Here is a 15,081-nt window from a genome sequence, read left to right as displayed (position 1 = left end):
CCAGCTCTCCCACACCACCCAGGTGAGGGGTGGGGCCAGCTCTCCCAAGTGCATCCACCGGGGTGGGCTGAGAAGAAATTACTTTTAGTAAAGTCATATCAGTGAGTTTTCTAACATTGGGGAAATGATAATTAAGTAAGAGGGGAGTAAGAAAACATCAACACTACAAAATCTACAAGATGCTACAAATTAATACATTCCTTTCAATAATTTATCTTAATACCAGTGCTCTTACGTCTACACTTAAAAAAAAAAAGACTAATCAGTTGAATTAAAGACAGGGTTCATATTTTTGTTACCTTAAAGAATATTCTTTGTGATGAAAGACAAATGCTACTTTTAGAGTGAAAGCATGGAAATGGCGTTCCAAGCAAATGGAGCTAGGAACTAAGGAAGTGCCTGTCACTCTTTTATTATCTGACAAAATAAACCTCAAACCCAACTAATCAGAAGAGATAAAAATCACCTCATTCCAATTAATAAAAATTATCCATCAAGAGGACAGTAGAATTCTAAACATATACTCAGCAAACAGACATGGCTGTACACAATTTTGTAGAATAAATCCTGTACCCTGAGGATCAGAAATAAGGATTCTTTTCTTCCCATTTCAATTCCAGCATCTGTTTTCTTGATAATAGCTTAAATTATCTTGATAATAGCTGAAATTACCTTGAATTCTAATTTCCATGATAGCTCAGTATGTCGGATACCATTTGCATCTCTTCTCTTGAGAACTTGGTTCAGTTCATTAGCCCATTTTTATTAGTTTGTTTTCTTGTTGTTTAGGGTTGTTTGTTTATATGAGGTTTTTTTGTTGTTGTTGTTTTGTTTTGTTTTGTTTTTGTAGATTATAGCTGTTAATCCTATGTCAAATAGAAAGGTGCAAAAATCTGGCTGTAAAGAAAAAAGTACTAGAGTTCCAAATTCCAGAAAATTTAATTTGGAAGTCTTAACTCCCATCATGCCTGAGAACGTAATTGCATTTGGAGACAGTCTTCCCAGAGGTCATTAATATGGATATTCATTCAATAGAGCAGGTGGCCATATAAGCACAGAGATTAGGACCCAGATATACACTGCAGGAAGACAATGTAAAGACACCATGAGAAGACAGTCAGCAGCCTCCTCAGAGAAACCAGACCTCACAATACCAACCCTCACACTTCCAGCAGTAGAATTAAGAGAACATGAGGGCTTGTTGCTGCCATCCACCCGTGATGCCCTGTGGTGACAGGCCTTTCACGCTAGCACTTGGCAAGCTAGGAACACTAGCAGAAAATAGCGTCAGATAAAATCCCCAGACAGACACAAGGTTTTAGTCGGGGAATGATGACAGGTAGTTCAGGCCACATGGCCTATTGCCTGGTCAAGTTCTAGGACAGCCAGGGCTACACAGAGAGACCCTACCTCGAAATTAAAAACAAACAAACAGCATTGTTTTATATTATGGTGTAGTGGATGGTTTGGGGTGATGAAAGGATGTGCAGTTATTGGCCTTGGAGGTTACAAACACTACGAATGTACCCACTGCCACCCCTGCACATAAAAATGATTACTATGGTATGGACAGTAAGTGTTTGCTTATTGGTTGTGTTCTCTTGGGGAATGAAAAAGGGAAGAGTCAGTGTGTGCCACAAAACTATGAAATGAGAAAAGCAGTAAACATGAACCTAGGTACAGCAAAAACCACCCATGGAAGCAGAGTGGTTCCAGTGTTGGAAAACACTAGAAAGAATTGGTAAATATTTTATTTTTATGATCAAAGATACTAATGAGTTTAGTGACATTTCAGAAGTCATCATGAATTATGTCAGAATCCCAAGTCAAAATTTATTTAATGAGTTGTGGGAGAGAGTATGTGTGTATGTGTGTGTGTGATCCCTCAACAACTCGAGTCAGCCACTCAAACAGCAATTTCTAAAATCAGAATCCAACACTGTTCTGTCTAACTGGATACATTTGCACCACCCAGTGGAAGTCTTTAGCTCTTGGGGGAAATAATCCGGTTCCCATGAAATGTCTGCTTCTACTTGAGGGACAAACTTGCTTCTCTGATGGGGCAACTGCTTCTGTCTAGGGGCCGCTCTCATGGTGGGGTGATCTGAAAGTCTCTGCTGTTGCTGGAATCCAACGATTACAGACTGTGAGTGGAGAAGTGCCCTTGGGGAGGCCCGAGTAAGCTGGGAAAGCCGACCATCAGCAGCCTCAGTTAGTCTTCATGTCTTCCATGTGAAGAGATCAAGGTAGGCAAATGTAGGGCTAACAGTGCGTGCCATCAGTTCTGAGACCCTCCTCAACAGACTCAATGTGATACGCTGAGCTGAGTGAGAACAGGACCAGAAGACTTGATATGAGGCACACAGACAGAAGGCTGAAAGGCCCAGCTTCATCCTGCTTTTACCTGTGAGTTGGGTGTTTACAAGCTCTGAGAGGCAGCCTTACAGAGCACTGGGATACAGCAGGATTGCTTTCCAGCTTCCAGGCAGATTGTGTAAATGCAGAGATAGCCAGACCTGAGGAGTCCTGGGATGAGGAGAGGAGAGCAAGGCCAATGAGCTGAAGTGCCACTAAAGGGACTACAGAGACACGTGTGAGCATGTAAGCAGCAGGGAGAGGGGACAATCCAGAGCGGGTGAGGGTTTATCTCCCAAAGATCATGTCTTCACAGATCCAAGGGCTGGTAGGTCACTGGGGGTGGGCTGGGGGGACTCTGAGGAGAAGGAGGTGGTAGCCACAGAAAGCAGGTGGGAGGTTCTGGTGTCAGGTATGGGTTTGCTAGAGTGGGGGCAATAGTTCCGGGCACAAAGGGAGCTTCTTGGCTGCGTGTTTCATGTGTCTTTTGACTAGATTAGAAGGATGGGGCTGGGGCTTAGAGAATTCCAAGCATTTATTATAGGAACACACCCAAGTAGGAGCCAGAGGTGGTGACAGGGAGCCAGTGATTGCCACCACCATGTCCCTCCGTGTGCGGAGATGAAGGAGGAGCAACTACCAGAGACAACTACAGGCACTATTTCACCAGGAGACAATGGAAGGATCTCCTTATTTCCGCAAACATCACGTGGAACACCATGCCTCATGTCCAGAGCTCCTTGTAGAAGAGCTTGTGCAACGACCCCGAAAGGACTGTTCTCCCGAAGACCTAACGTGCTTCGTGTCAGCGGAATCCTCTCCCAAGGATGGCCACAGCCCTCAGTGAGCTCCCTACCGCAAGACCACCTGCAGACCTGCTCCCCAACCATTCTCATTTATGAGTGCCTTACAGAATGTTGAGACTTCCTTCTAATTGGTAGGTAGCATGACCGGTTAAATACTATCCTATAAATGAGCACGCATCTGATCCCCACACACCATTTGTGTCACGATCAAATGGTGAAAGAGACTTTGCAGAATTGGGTTAGGACCCTGAAACGGGAGCATCCCCTGTATCTCATGCGTGAGCTACAAGGGTCCTCAAAGGAAAGGAAAAGGAAAAGAATGGCCAAGAGAGGAAGAGACTGTGAGGCAGACTCAGAGTGCAGGGGTGTGTGGGCAGAAGGTGCAGGAAGGAACTAAAAGTAAGAAATGCAGGTGACCACAGACCCTGTGGACAGAAGGGGAAATGGTTTCCACATGCTCAGGCCCGGATCTGCAGGGAAGCCAGCTCTGTGGACACCTGAACTTAAGCTCGGGAAAACTCATTTCAGACTCACCTCCAGATCTGTAACGTTGTGCCTTTTCAAGCCACCAGTTTTATAGTGATTTGTTATGGCAGCAACAGAAATCTAATACAGTTGACAAAAAGTAAACAAAAGATAAATGCTGTTCCCAGATTTTAAATTTCCACAGCTAACAGAGTAGGAATTTTTTTTATTCTTTTTCCTAACGATAGATTGGGTTGAACTCTCAGTTCCGTGTCTACAGCTCAGCTCACCTCTTTTTAGGGCTTCCTTTTCCTGTCATCTGGGAATGAGGACTGTACACGTTATTAAAAAAAAAAAAAACAATGTGCAAGGATTAGCTGAGTTCCTGCTAGGAGACTGCCTGCATCCTCTGCAAGAGCAACAACAGCTCTTACCCCCTAAATCACCGCTCAAGCCTCCCGCTGTCTTTTTACATGTATGTGTTGCTTTCTATTTCCAGTAAATAATGAGTATAGTTGCCCTTCTCTGCTTCAAACAAGAAAGTTGGATTTTACAACTCCATGGGTGTGTAAGTTCTGTAGAAGGGGGTGGTGGTCGCTGAAGGGAGTCAAGCACATCCCACGGGTAGAGAATAAGAAAAGCTTTCCTCCCTTGCCCGGACCACAACCCAGTGGCTGTGTTTGTTCCAGACTCTGCCTGATTTAATCAAGCTTACAGAAATTCCAACTTCTCAGCAAGGGACAAGCGTGACCCACAGATTTCTAGGGACATTTAGAGACTGCAGTTTTTAGATAGAACCAAATATCTTTGATCCTCCCATTGAAATTAAAATGAGTAGGTCAAACAAGCTAATGGATATAGCCCAAATCCTGCATACTCCAGTGGATCACATTAAATTGATCCCCCGTCTCATTGGTTCACACAATAGACACTGCCAGTTTAAACAAGCATATCTCCTTCATACTGCAACCTATTAAGACTCAGTCCCGAGCTCCACAAGGAGAGCAACAGAACCAAGAAATCTGAGCACAGGGGTCTTTTCTGAGACTGATGCTCCAACCAAGGACCAGGCATGGAGATAACCTAGACCCCCTGCACAGAGGTAGCCCATGGCAGCTCAGTCTCCAAATGGGTTTCTTAGTAAGGGGAACAGGGGCTGTCTCTGACATGAACTCAGTGGCTGGCTCTTTGATCACCTCCCCCTGATGGGGAGCAGCCTTACCAGACCACAGAGGAATACAATGCAGCCAGTCCTGATGAGACCTGATAGGCTAGGGTCAGAGGGAAGGGGAAAAGGACCTCCTCTATCTGTGGACTTGGACAGGGGCAAGAGAGAAGATGAGGGAGCGAGGGTGGGATTGGGAGGGGATGAGAAAGGGGCCTACAGCTGTAGGCTGTAAAGTGAATAAACTGTAATTAATATAAAAAATAAAAATTAATTTAAAAAAAGACTCAGTCCTATTCTGAGGCATAAATTCCATCCCATGCAGCTGCAGGGGCATCGAGAGTGTGAAGGGATGTGGGCAAGCCTGGAGACTTCTGCTCCCTTTGGTCCACAGAGGACTGTTGAGAAAGCTGAGAGAAGCCACATGACTTATACCAGGAAGGAAAGAGAAAGTCTGCAGCAGAGGATGGCAGTAAGGCCTGGTGGATGCGGAGAGGCAGCTCTCACTACACAAAGGGCACTCTTCTCTCTCATGAAACCTCAGGGGACAAGCTGGGCCCTGTTGGAAACCAAATCTGAGAAATGAGGGCTCCATTTGAGCAGGGTTATTCTGCTGTAGGCAGCACTAGAGAACATGGTCAAGTTTGGGTTCTATGCAAGCTCCTTCTCTCCTGGAGTCCCCTCACCTCACTGGCATCACAGGAAGAGCGGTAGAAGCTGACAATGGTCCAAACCCTCCCATGGGAGGGGACAGCTTTTGGGGACCTTGGAATAAGTAGCTTCATAATTTAAACTGAGTATTTACAACTTTCTTGACAGAGAGCCACCACCTGCATCCTGGGGCCCATCCCTCCTCAGCTACAGAAAGCTCGGAGTGGATGGTGACGATTCCATGCTGAGGAGAGAGAGCTTCAGGAGTGCCCACACTGCCTCTTTTATTTGTATCTTGTTTTATTTTATTCTATCCTATTCTTTGGAACAGGGTCTTGCTATGCGGTCCTGGCTAGCCTGAAACTCACTCTAAATCACATGATGTCCTCAGACATGCAGGAACCCTCGCTCCTCAGCATCCTGGGCGTGGAGTTTGCGCACCACCCTATCTAGCTACGCTTGAGCTGTGCTGTTGTAAACTGCGGGAAATGATCCTCCCCAGGCCCTGAATTATCGATTCAAATTACTTTTCCTTAACAAGAATCAACTACAGAACATGAATAGAGATTAACAATCAGAAAAGACATGTTCCAGGATGCATGGCTCAAGGGATGGGTGGAAGCAACAGTGAGTCTGGAGGATCTCATGAATGTCATCCCAGACATGGTGGACATGACAGAAAGAAAGAAAAAGAGGCTTTGCAGACGGATCACAGGGAGCTGGAGGGTGGCTCAGCAATCACAATCATGCTCTTTACAAACATGAACCAGAATTCAGTTCTTAGTGCCCACAACAGGCATCTTACAGTCTCTGCAACTCCAGCTGAAGGAGATCTGACACTCTGAACTCCACCAGCAACACACATGCGCGCGCACACACACACACACACACACACGCACATGCACACACACAATTTTTAAAATTAAGTAAAACTGAAAATGGATTAAAGCTTTTATGCTGAAATATAAAAAGGTCAAGCAATCCCCAGCTTTTACTTATGGAAGGAAGTAAAGTGAAGGAAGCCCTTCAAGAGTGTGTAGGACCATGGGATGGCTCGAGCCTAGCAGATCAAAACAAGACTTGCAGCAGGAGGGAAATAATGAGAACTGGTACTGTGGAGATGGATGTAGATCGAAGGCCCATGCTATCCAGAACCGGTGGGGTGGCTGGAGGTACGGAGAGCCCATGCATGCAGAAGGTACAGATATTTAAAATGGTCCTGTTCAGGCTGCAGGCACTTTCCATCTCACAGCCCATTCTAAACATCACTAAGGAAAGGGGACTACCGCTCCCAGCAGCTGAGAAAAAGACTCAGGAGTTAGTTCCCTCTCTCTTTCCTTCTACCCTCCTCACCCACATCCACTGGGAAAGAAAACTGTGCTTAGGATGGTCCAGAATCTATGACTTCTGCCTCTTGCCTGAGATGCACAAGTCCAGCTCCATTCCATCCATGTAGAGACCCAGACTAGTATCCTCTGATCTTATTGTTGCTCCAGTTTATAGGGACCCTCACATCTCAAAAGCAATACTAACAACGGGGCCCCTGGATGCCCGTTCACTATGGAGATGATTTTGAGGCGCATAGGGAAGAATGCCAGATGCAGGACCTCAGTGTTGACTAAAACCTGTAGTGAGAATTTTGGTTTCTTAAAAAACGAGTTACGTGAATATGTCTTTGTTTTAATCCCAGGTGTGGGATATGGGACTGCTTCAGTTTGCCCACAGCTGTTAAGTATGACTTGTCTCGTGATCTAGGAAGGGTGTGATTTTTAGCAGCTGCAGATAGATAATGGTTGGGACTCAGGAGAGAATATAAATAAGAGTCCTGAGGGGGCCTGTGGGGGTGCTTGCTCTCTCCCTGCTGCTGCTGCTGCTGGATATTCTGACTACAGAGATAGGACTTGCCTCTAGATACCAAGCACTCTTAATCAGCAGGAAGTAACCTAAAGTGGTCTATTCCCCCTTTCCCTCTTAACCTTCTTTCTCTCCTACCTAGTGTTAAGGGATTGGAACAGATTAGAGTGAAACAAGGGTTGGGAATATGGTAGATATAAGCAGTGCACCTGAAAAAAAAGAGAACCCCTTCTCAAGTGCCTGCCCTCTTCACACAGGCTCCGCTGAGGAACTGGGGATCCCGCACAAGCTGACATTCCTCAGAGGGCTCTGACGTCTCTATAGGAATAACTCTGGAACACACTGGATGTCCATGGCTCCCAAGGTAAACTGAGGCAGAAGCCTCCTCTCTATTCTGTGACACCCCAATTTCCTCATTCATCTCAACTCATCTAGACAAAGAACCCTGCCCTTGCTCACCCCATAACCTCTGTCAAAATTCTTTCCAAATAAAAGTGTAGCTCGCCTCCAGACCCATCAAGTGCTCAGTCCGCCACTTTATCAGCTACTAAAACACCACTAATTCCACACAACTGTTCACACTTTGATCACAAGCTCCTAGCTCATCCTGATGGCGTACAGTCCAGAAGAAAAACCCTGCAGTTATCTTCACAGTTAATTCCTGAAATGTATCTGTGCCGCTCACAGCAAATACATACTTTTCTTCAACATGGGAAATTAGAAATGGTTTACTAAAGTCGGTGTCTTTCGGCAAAACTTGAGTGCTTGTTTATGGGGGCTGAGTCATCTCAACAGCAGGACTGACGGCATCTGGGACTCAACTGTTCCCACTCTTGCGCACTTCAGAGTCCAGGCCCATTCCAGAATATCACAGCAACGTGAGTGCCCAAACCGGACTCTTCTATGTGAAGCACTTCAATTTTTTTCCTCTTCTCCCCTCAATTCCCAGCCCCTACCTCAACTCTCCTTTTATCAACTCTTTTCTTAGGATAAGTGGCTCCACTTGAGGCTTCAAGGGACAACCAAACGCTTGGCCACGAGCTGGGAGGCATATCCTCCGTCCGAAGGACCGCAGCTTACGCTGACAACAGATCTCAGCTTGATGAGACACCCTGAGACAGCCACAGGGTGACGCTGTTCTCAGCGTATAGACTTTCGGATACTGAGTGGTGATGAACATTTTCTACTTTCACCTGTTAGGTTGTGGCATAATTCGCTGTGTAGTGACAAGTGGCTAATACACTGTGCCCTCAACAATAGGAGCATCACGGTATGGAAGTGATCGGACCTGTGCCAATAACTGAAGCACACTTTGTCTTGCTCCTCGTGCCCTTTAGGGAAGATGGAACACAGCATGCCTGTCTCCATATGGCAAGCAAGACATTGAATACCATTGGCTTTTGCAGGTACCCAAGATGCTGAGAATACTGAATGGAGAGGATAAAGGTATTTATCTTGAGGAATAGGCAGGAAGAAATAGCCAAGAATATCACTACCCCACCCAATCCAATACCATTATTCTTTTATGGTTGAACAAAACAAAATAAAAATACAGCTAAAATGATGACACAGGAGGAGAGAATAGGAGACAGTATTCTGAAATCCTTTGGTAATAATTGTGCACCTATCTTCACATTTCTTCAGTCACTCGCCTCTCTCTACAATGGCAGGGAAAAAATTCATAGATGGGGAAGGAGATGGTGTATTACCTAAAAAGCCACTGACCAAAGGGTGAGGACTCAGCTTTAGCCCGTTTCCTTGCTCTTGGGAGCTTATTTGCCCCATACTCATTGGACCTTCAGATATAGGGCACCAGACAATGTGGCACTCTCTGCTTGACTGTCCATGGCTGCCTTCAAGCAGGATGAAACCTCAGACTCAGGCCCTGGGATAGAACCTCCCCGCTCCTGGATTTTTGGAAGCCCCCATGCTTACTCTTTGTTCCCAGGCTCCTGCTCTCTAGTTACCTTCATCAAAGGTCCCTTCTGCTCCTTTGGTGAGGAAAGGCTGAGACGCATTAGAGGCAGCAAAGAGGACCACTAGGTCCTAAGAGCACAGAGGAAATCATGTGGAAAGGTGGCCTCTTTGGGTCAGCTTAACTTGGCCCTTTCCCTGGAGACCTAGAGACTTGTTCTTAGACATAGCAAGCCTGCCTCCTGGCTGGGATACTGGTCCCTATTACCTGAGAGTGATGATGAACCAGCTGGGAGGCTAGCACCAGCGCATTAAGAGTTTGGAGAACACGTGAAGGCAAGAACTTAAGCAAGGAGCTAGAGGCAGGAACCATAGCAAAAGAACACTGCTTCCTGGCTTTCTCTCTGTGGCTTGCTCAACCTGCTTTTGTATATCACCCATGACCACCTGCCAGGGGTGGCGCTGTTCTCCATAAGCTGGGCCCTCCCACACCAACTATTATTCAAGAAAACGAGTCTACAGACCTGCCTACAGGCCAATCTCTTGGAGACAATTCTTCATTGGCATTCCCTTTCTCCACATATGTCTAGGTTTGTATCAATTTGAAAAAAAAAAAAAAAACAACCAGAACATATGGGTTAACTCTTTTAATCCAAATTATGAAAAAGTAATGGGGTGTGATCTGAAAATTGTAATTAGCCTTCTCCGAACTGAGTTAGAAACTGTAACTAAGACAGAACCAATATTTAGTTTAATGCCAAGAAGATTCTCCAGCACCACATACATACATACACACATACATACATACATACATACATATATACATACATACATACATACATACATACATACATACATACATACATATATACATACATACATACTTACATGTATACATACATACATTCAAGTGTGTGTGCCTGCACCCATGCATATGTGCGTACATACACACAAATGTTTTCTTCTAGAAGTTTTACAAATTCATTTCCAATATGAATTCATTTTCTTCCCTTCCTTCTGTTTTTGCCTTTCTTTAGTGTTATTTTCAGATTTGATTTTACTTTATTGCTGCTTTGATTTACCTAATTGCCCTGGCTAGGACTTCTGAAAGTATACTAAGAAGGGGGGAAATGTTGAAATAGTCACCTCCGCGTGTTTCCTGACATTGCAAGAAGAAATGGACTTAAGTTTTCACATGAAGAACAGAGAAGCAGTCATCAGTTTTTATTTGTCCCATGTTTTGGACATAGCCATCCAATTACAGCAGCGGGTCTGTGTGCACAGGATTGTGGGATTGCCGGTGCCTGGATGATCAAAGCAAGACTTTCAGCAGGAGAAGAACAACTGGAAGTGATGAGATGGACTTGAGGGCAGGGCTGCCATCGGGTGGGATGCATTTGGCTTGGATATTTATGCCGTCGAAGACGGTCGTACTCATATCGCAGGCACTTTCAGTTGCACAGCCTTTCCCATACAGCGAAAGAGAAGTTGCCGCTGCTAAAAGAAAGCGAGGCAGTTAGTTCTATCTCTCATTTCCCTCCTCACTCGAGTCCGCTGGGGAAAAGAGACGTGCCCAGAGTGATCTTAAATATGTAACCTCTCTCTCTGGGTGGTAACATGAAAATAGCTCCATGCATAGGCTGAGCCTCTGTTTAAGGCACACATACCAACATGGGGTTCAGAGCTCCTTCATTACAAGAGAGGAACTTAATTCAGGAAGGACGCCGGCTGAAGGAGCTCCAGTGTTTGGCTACATTTTTAAGTGTATCTGGGCTCCTTCCTAACTTACCTGTGGACAATAGGGGGAAATACAGATCCCCTCCAGCTAAAATGCTTCCAAGACCGCTGAGTTGCACAGGAGACCAATACTGTGGAAACATGTCTGTGCTTCCCGTGGAAAACTGAAGTAGAAAGCTGTCCTGCTATGGATGGATTCAACCCCACTCTGTACCCTGTGTGGCATCCCATTGTCCTTTCCCCTTCTCACCTAGACCCTCCTTCAAGATTCCTCCTAATAGGAGGCCAGACTTGCCTTCAGGTAATCAAGTTCTCAGCTCTACAACCATAAGATATCTCACATGTGGCTCTGGGAAGAGTTGCCAATGCCTCCCTCTAGTCATATGGTTCCCAGAGAAAAACCCCACAGTTGTTTTTCTAGTTCCCACCTGAATGACGTATGACCCTGGACAACAAACACATAGTCCTTCCCGCTCAGGAAAAAGCATAAAACTTTTTACTAAAGTCACAGTGACACTGTGAAAAACTCAAGTGCTTAACTATGTGACATCCAGAAATAGTCACCCCCTGTGCTGCCATTGAGCCAAAGTCCCGTTACAGGGCATCACAGCATGGCAGGTGCAAGCCCTTGTATTTCTTTCCCTTAACCTCAACACCTTCCCTTCAACTGCCATCAAAAGGCCCCTCCAGATCTTGGAGAGAGAAACAAATGCTTGGGCCTATAGTGCCCTTTGCTCTATGAGAAACCCATTTTCTACCAGGACTCCCTGGCCCCAACTCACTCCACCTATTGGCAGAGTGGCTTTCTGTAAGGCCCACTCGTGTTGAATCAGGACTGTATCAGGATAGATGTGGAGACAAGGGGCCTTTAGCATTAGGTGATGAGAAAAATGGGATGCAGGTAATGGACATGTGAGTCATGACAGAACATGGAGCTAATCGGTTTCCTAGCTTTGATTTTGTCTTGGATTTGTTGTTGTTTTGGTTTGCTTGCTTGGTGTGTGTGTGTGTGTGTGTGTGTGTGTGTATGTGTGTGTGTATGTGTTTGTGTGTGTGTGTGTGTGTTTTGTCTGTGCCTATGCATATAGTTAACAATGAAAGTATAACATTTAATGTAAATCTCCACAGCTTCAGAATAGCTATTCTAATTGTATAGAAGTTCATGGAGATATATAATCTTTGGGTCTGCCTATTCACACTTTATGATGTTCTTTTTATTTGTAAGTTCTTTGCAATAAATTTTTAATTTTAAAAATTAAAAAAACAAATAGGAGCAGAAATGACATATCATTTCCAAGTTTAGACAATTAAAATCTATAGCTCCCCTTATCAGTCTGCTCCATCTGTCTCATCACTAATGTTGAGGGAAGTCAGTTGATACAGCATGAGGCTGCTTCATGAAGAGGATTTGAAATCATGAGTGAAGTAGAAAGCAGGCCCTCTAACCGAAGGACCACAGACCCCGCTGACACACAGCCCTGGGAGACAGCCTGAGCCAGAACCAATGTCAGTGCTGTGCTCAGATTCTAGGCTGCAGAGACTGGATGCAATGAAAGAATGCTATTTTCAGCTGCTGAGCTTTGGATACACAGAAGCAAGTGGCAGATACACTAAATCCTTGACAGACATCTGCATCTTAAACTAACAAACAAAAAGAAAAGGGAGAAAACAAGAGGGGCTGCCTCTAGCATGAACTTGGTTGACTGCTCTTTGATCACTAGCCCCTGATGATGCAGGCTTGCCAGGCCACCAAGGAAGAGGATCCAGGCAGTCTGATGAGACTTAAAAAGCTATGGGTAGATGGCAGAGGAGGAGAACTCCCCCTTTCAGTGAACTAGGGGAAGGGGATGGGGGGAAAAGGGAGGAAAGGTGAGACTAGGGGGGAGTTGAGGAACGGGGCTTCAGTCGGGTATATAATGAATAAGTTGCGAAGAAAAAAATTAAAATTAAAAAGTATATATATCAAAACATTTGAGGAAATAGCTCATACCTGTGCCGGTAAACTCCACACACTTTTTCTCATTTCCTGTGCACTCTATGGTAGCATTTACTTTGCATGATTTGCCTTTCTCAGTGTAGCAGGCAGCACACCGAACACCATTGGGTTCTGAAGATGGTGAAGGCACTGAATGGAGAGAAAAGGTTTTCTTCTTGGGAAAAGGCAGAAGAAATAGCTGAGAATATGTCTGTCCGCTGCTCATCTGACACGAGCTTTTCCCTTGATTCTACCAAAAAGCATTGTGACCGGGATGAGCTGGGCGGAGGCACAGGAGAAAGGAAGGCACTGTTGTGGGAGCACAGTGCAGGATCCCACAGCAATTCAGTGCTGTCCTCACCTTCATCCATTACTCTGCTCTCTGCTCTGGAGAAAAAAGTCTAGATAATGGGAGAGGAGATAATCTGCTTCCTAAAAAGATGCTGTTCATATGGTGAGGAATGAGCCGGGTGTGGTCCACACTCACACACACACACACACCCCTGTGCTCCCAACTACTCCTACTTTGGAAGCTGAGGCAGAAGGATTAATCCTGGCAATACAATCAACAATACAAAAATCCAAGATGAGGAAGAATAAAGGTAAGGACAGTCTCTCAACTGGAGCAGCAGAGCAAAGTGTTTAAATCTACAGAGTCATTGAACCCACTTAGAGACTAGACCCGGGACCAATCACTGCTGCCCAGCTGTCTCTCAGTCTCTCCGAATATTCAAGTCTATACACGCATACCCCAGGAGAGGGGCTTGTATCCAACCCAGACCTTACAAATCAAAGCTTCAAGCAAAGGCAAGGATCACTGCTGCAGCCCATCAGCGAGAGATGGCCTCATGGAAAGGCAGAGGAGAGAGCAGGGAGGGGCACAGACACAGCTGTACTCACCTGCTATGTTCTCTTTGTTGCACTGCTCTGTCGTGCAGCAACGGTTCTTATATCTAAATGTCCGCTGATCCCCCAGCGTTGCTGAGAATTCCAGGTTACTGCATGTGTCTGCATCGCTAGTACAGCTTTTATAATTAAGCAGCTTGTCTGTAAGAGTAGCTGCAGAAAATTGAAGCACGGAGTAAATTTTCCTCCTGAGCTAGTGGCACATAATCTGTTCCCCCATTCCCTCCGCCTTGAGTATTGCACTTCTCCAGGGTCCCTCTGCAATGGTCTCCTGAGAACTAGCAAACAGAGGGACCATTTGTTACAGGGAATGGCTGGTGGTAGGCTACTTGCTTAGCAGGTGTGATGATCCCCAACAGTGTAAAAGTAAGACTGGAGTCACTCCCAAAGTGCCATCATCATGTAGCATCTAAGGCCTCTATCAAGTACAAACTGCATCTCCACCATTTCCCAGAACCCCCTGCTCCCAGTCTCACCCTGGAAAGGAGACAAGGATAAACTGGATGCTCAGGGAAGGAGGGTTGGCTTACATGGTGTTTCAAATTTCATCATTTGATTGAAGCAGCCTTTAGTGGCTGTACAAGAAGTTGTAGGCACAATACAAAGTTCCAAAATGCATGTAGAGACTTCACAGGTGTAACTCTCTGAGGAGAAAGTGTAAAGCATTTAAAAGGTAATCCCAGAGCCTTGTGGTTGATGTTTCCTAGGACTCAAGAACCCATGAGGAGCTAGACAGACCACTGGTTACCTCCCCCAAGGCACTTGAAGGCTCACTTCCCCCTTCCCACCTTTAGGGGAAAGGAAGCCTTGTTTATTCTTACCCACAGATCTGACAGCTAAGATGGCAAAGACAAAGAGTGGGAGGAGGCTCTTCAGGATGGAGGACCAGGCCATGGTCCTCCAGTGAACACTGCATGAGATACGAATGAGGACAAGGGGGTCAGAGTAACGGGGCTCAGACCTGTAATCCAGCAACCCACACACTGCACTGTTTTGTTTGTCTATGTTTCCATTCAGTCACTCACTCATTAGTTCTTTCACTCATTCTTTCTGAAAGCCAAAATGTATTAAACACCGGCTTTATGTGTCTGATGTGGCCATTGGGAAGGATGCAAAACTGGGAAAGAAACCACATCCTCTATCAAGGCATGGGGTATGGAGAGGGGCTCTCCTTCCATGGCAAGAACTTTCACTCAAGAGGAATTCTTCCTGCATAGGTCCCGAAGGCACTAGATCTCCTTCAACAGTTGAAA

General features: G+C 45.4%; 1 protein-coding gene across 1 annotated transcript; it reads right to left on the bottom strand.

Moving 5' to 3' along the window:
* Positions 1-10,522: 10,522 nt before the first annotated feature.
* On the bottom strand, positions 10,523-14,722 carry LOC129673141 (protein RoBo-1-like). The gene is made up of 5 exons (XM_055602842.1): positions 14,650-14,722; positions 14,359-14,472; positions 13,823-13,981; positions 12,938-13,072; positions 10,523-10,707 (listed from the first exon to the last, which is right to left on the bottom strand). The coding sequence occupies exons 1-5, from the start codon at positions 14,720-14,722 to the stop codon at positions 10,523-10,525; spliced, it is 666 nt and encodes a 221-aa protein (XP_055458817.1).
* Between the last annotated feature and the right edge of the window lie 359 nt (positions 14,723-15,081).

The sequence above is a fragment of the Psammomys obesus genome, unplaced genomic scaffold (assembly GCF_907164565.1).
Source record: "Psammomys obesus unplaced genomic scaffold, mPsaObe1.curated_primary_1811, whole genome shotgun sequence".
Classification (NCBI taxonomy): domain Eukaryota; kingdom Metazoa; phylum Chordata; class Mammalia; order Rodentia; family Muridae; genus Psammomys; species Psammomys obesus.
Note: the sequence above shows the minus strand (reverse complement) of the source record. Positions and strands in the feature narration are given on the sequence as shown.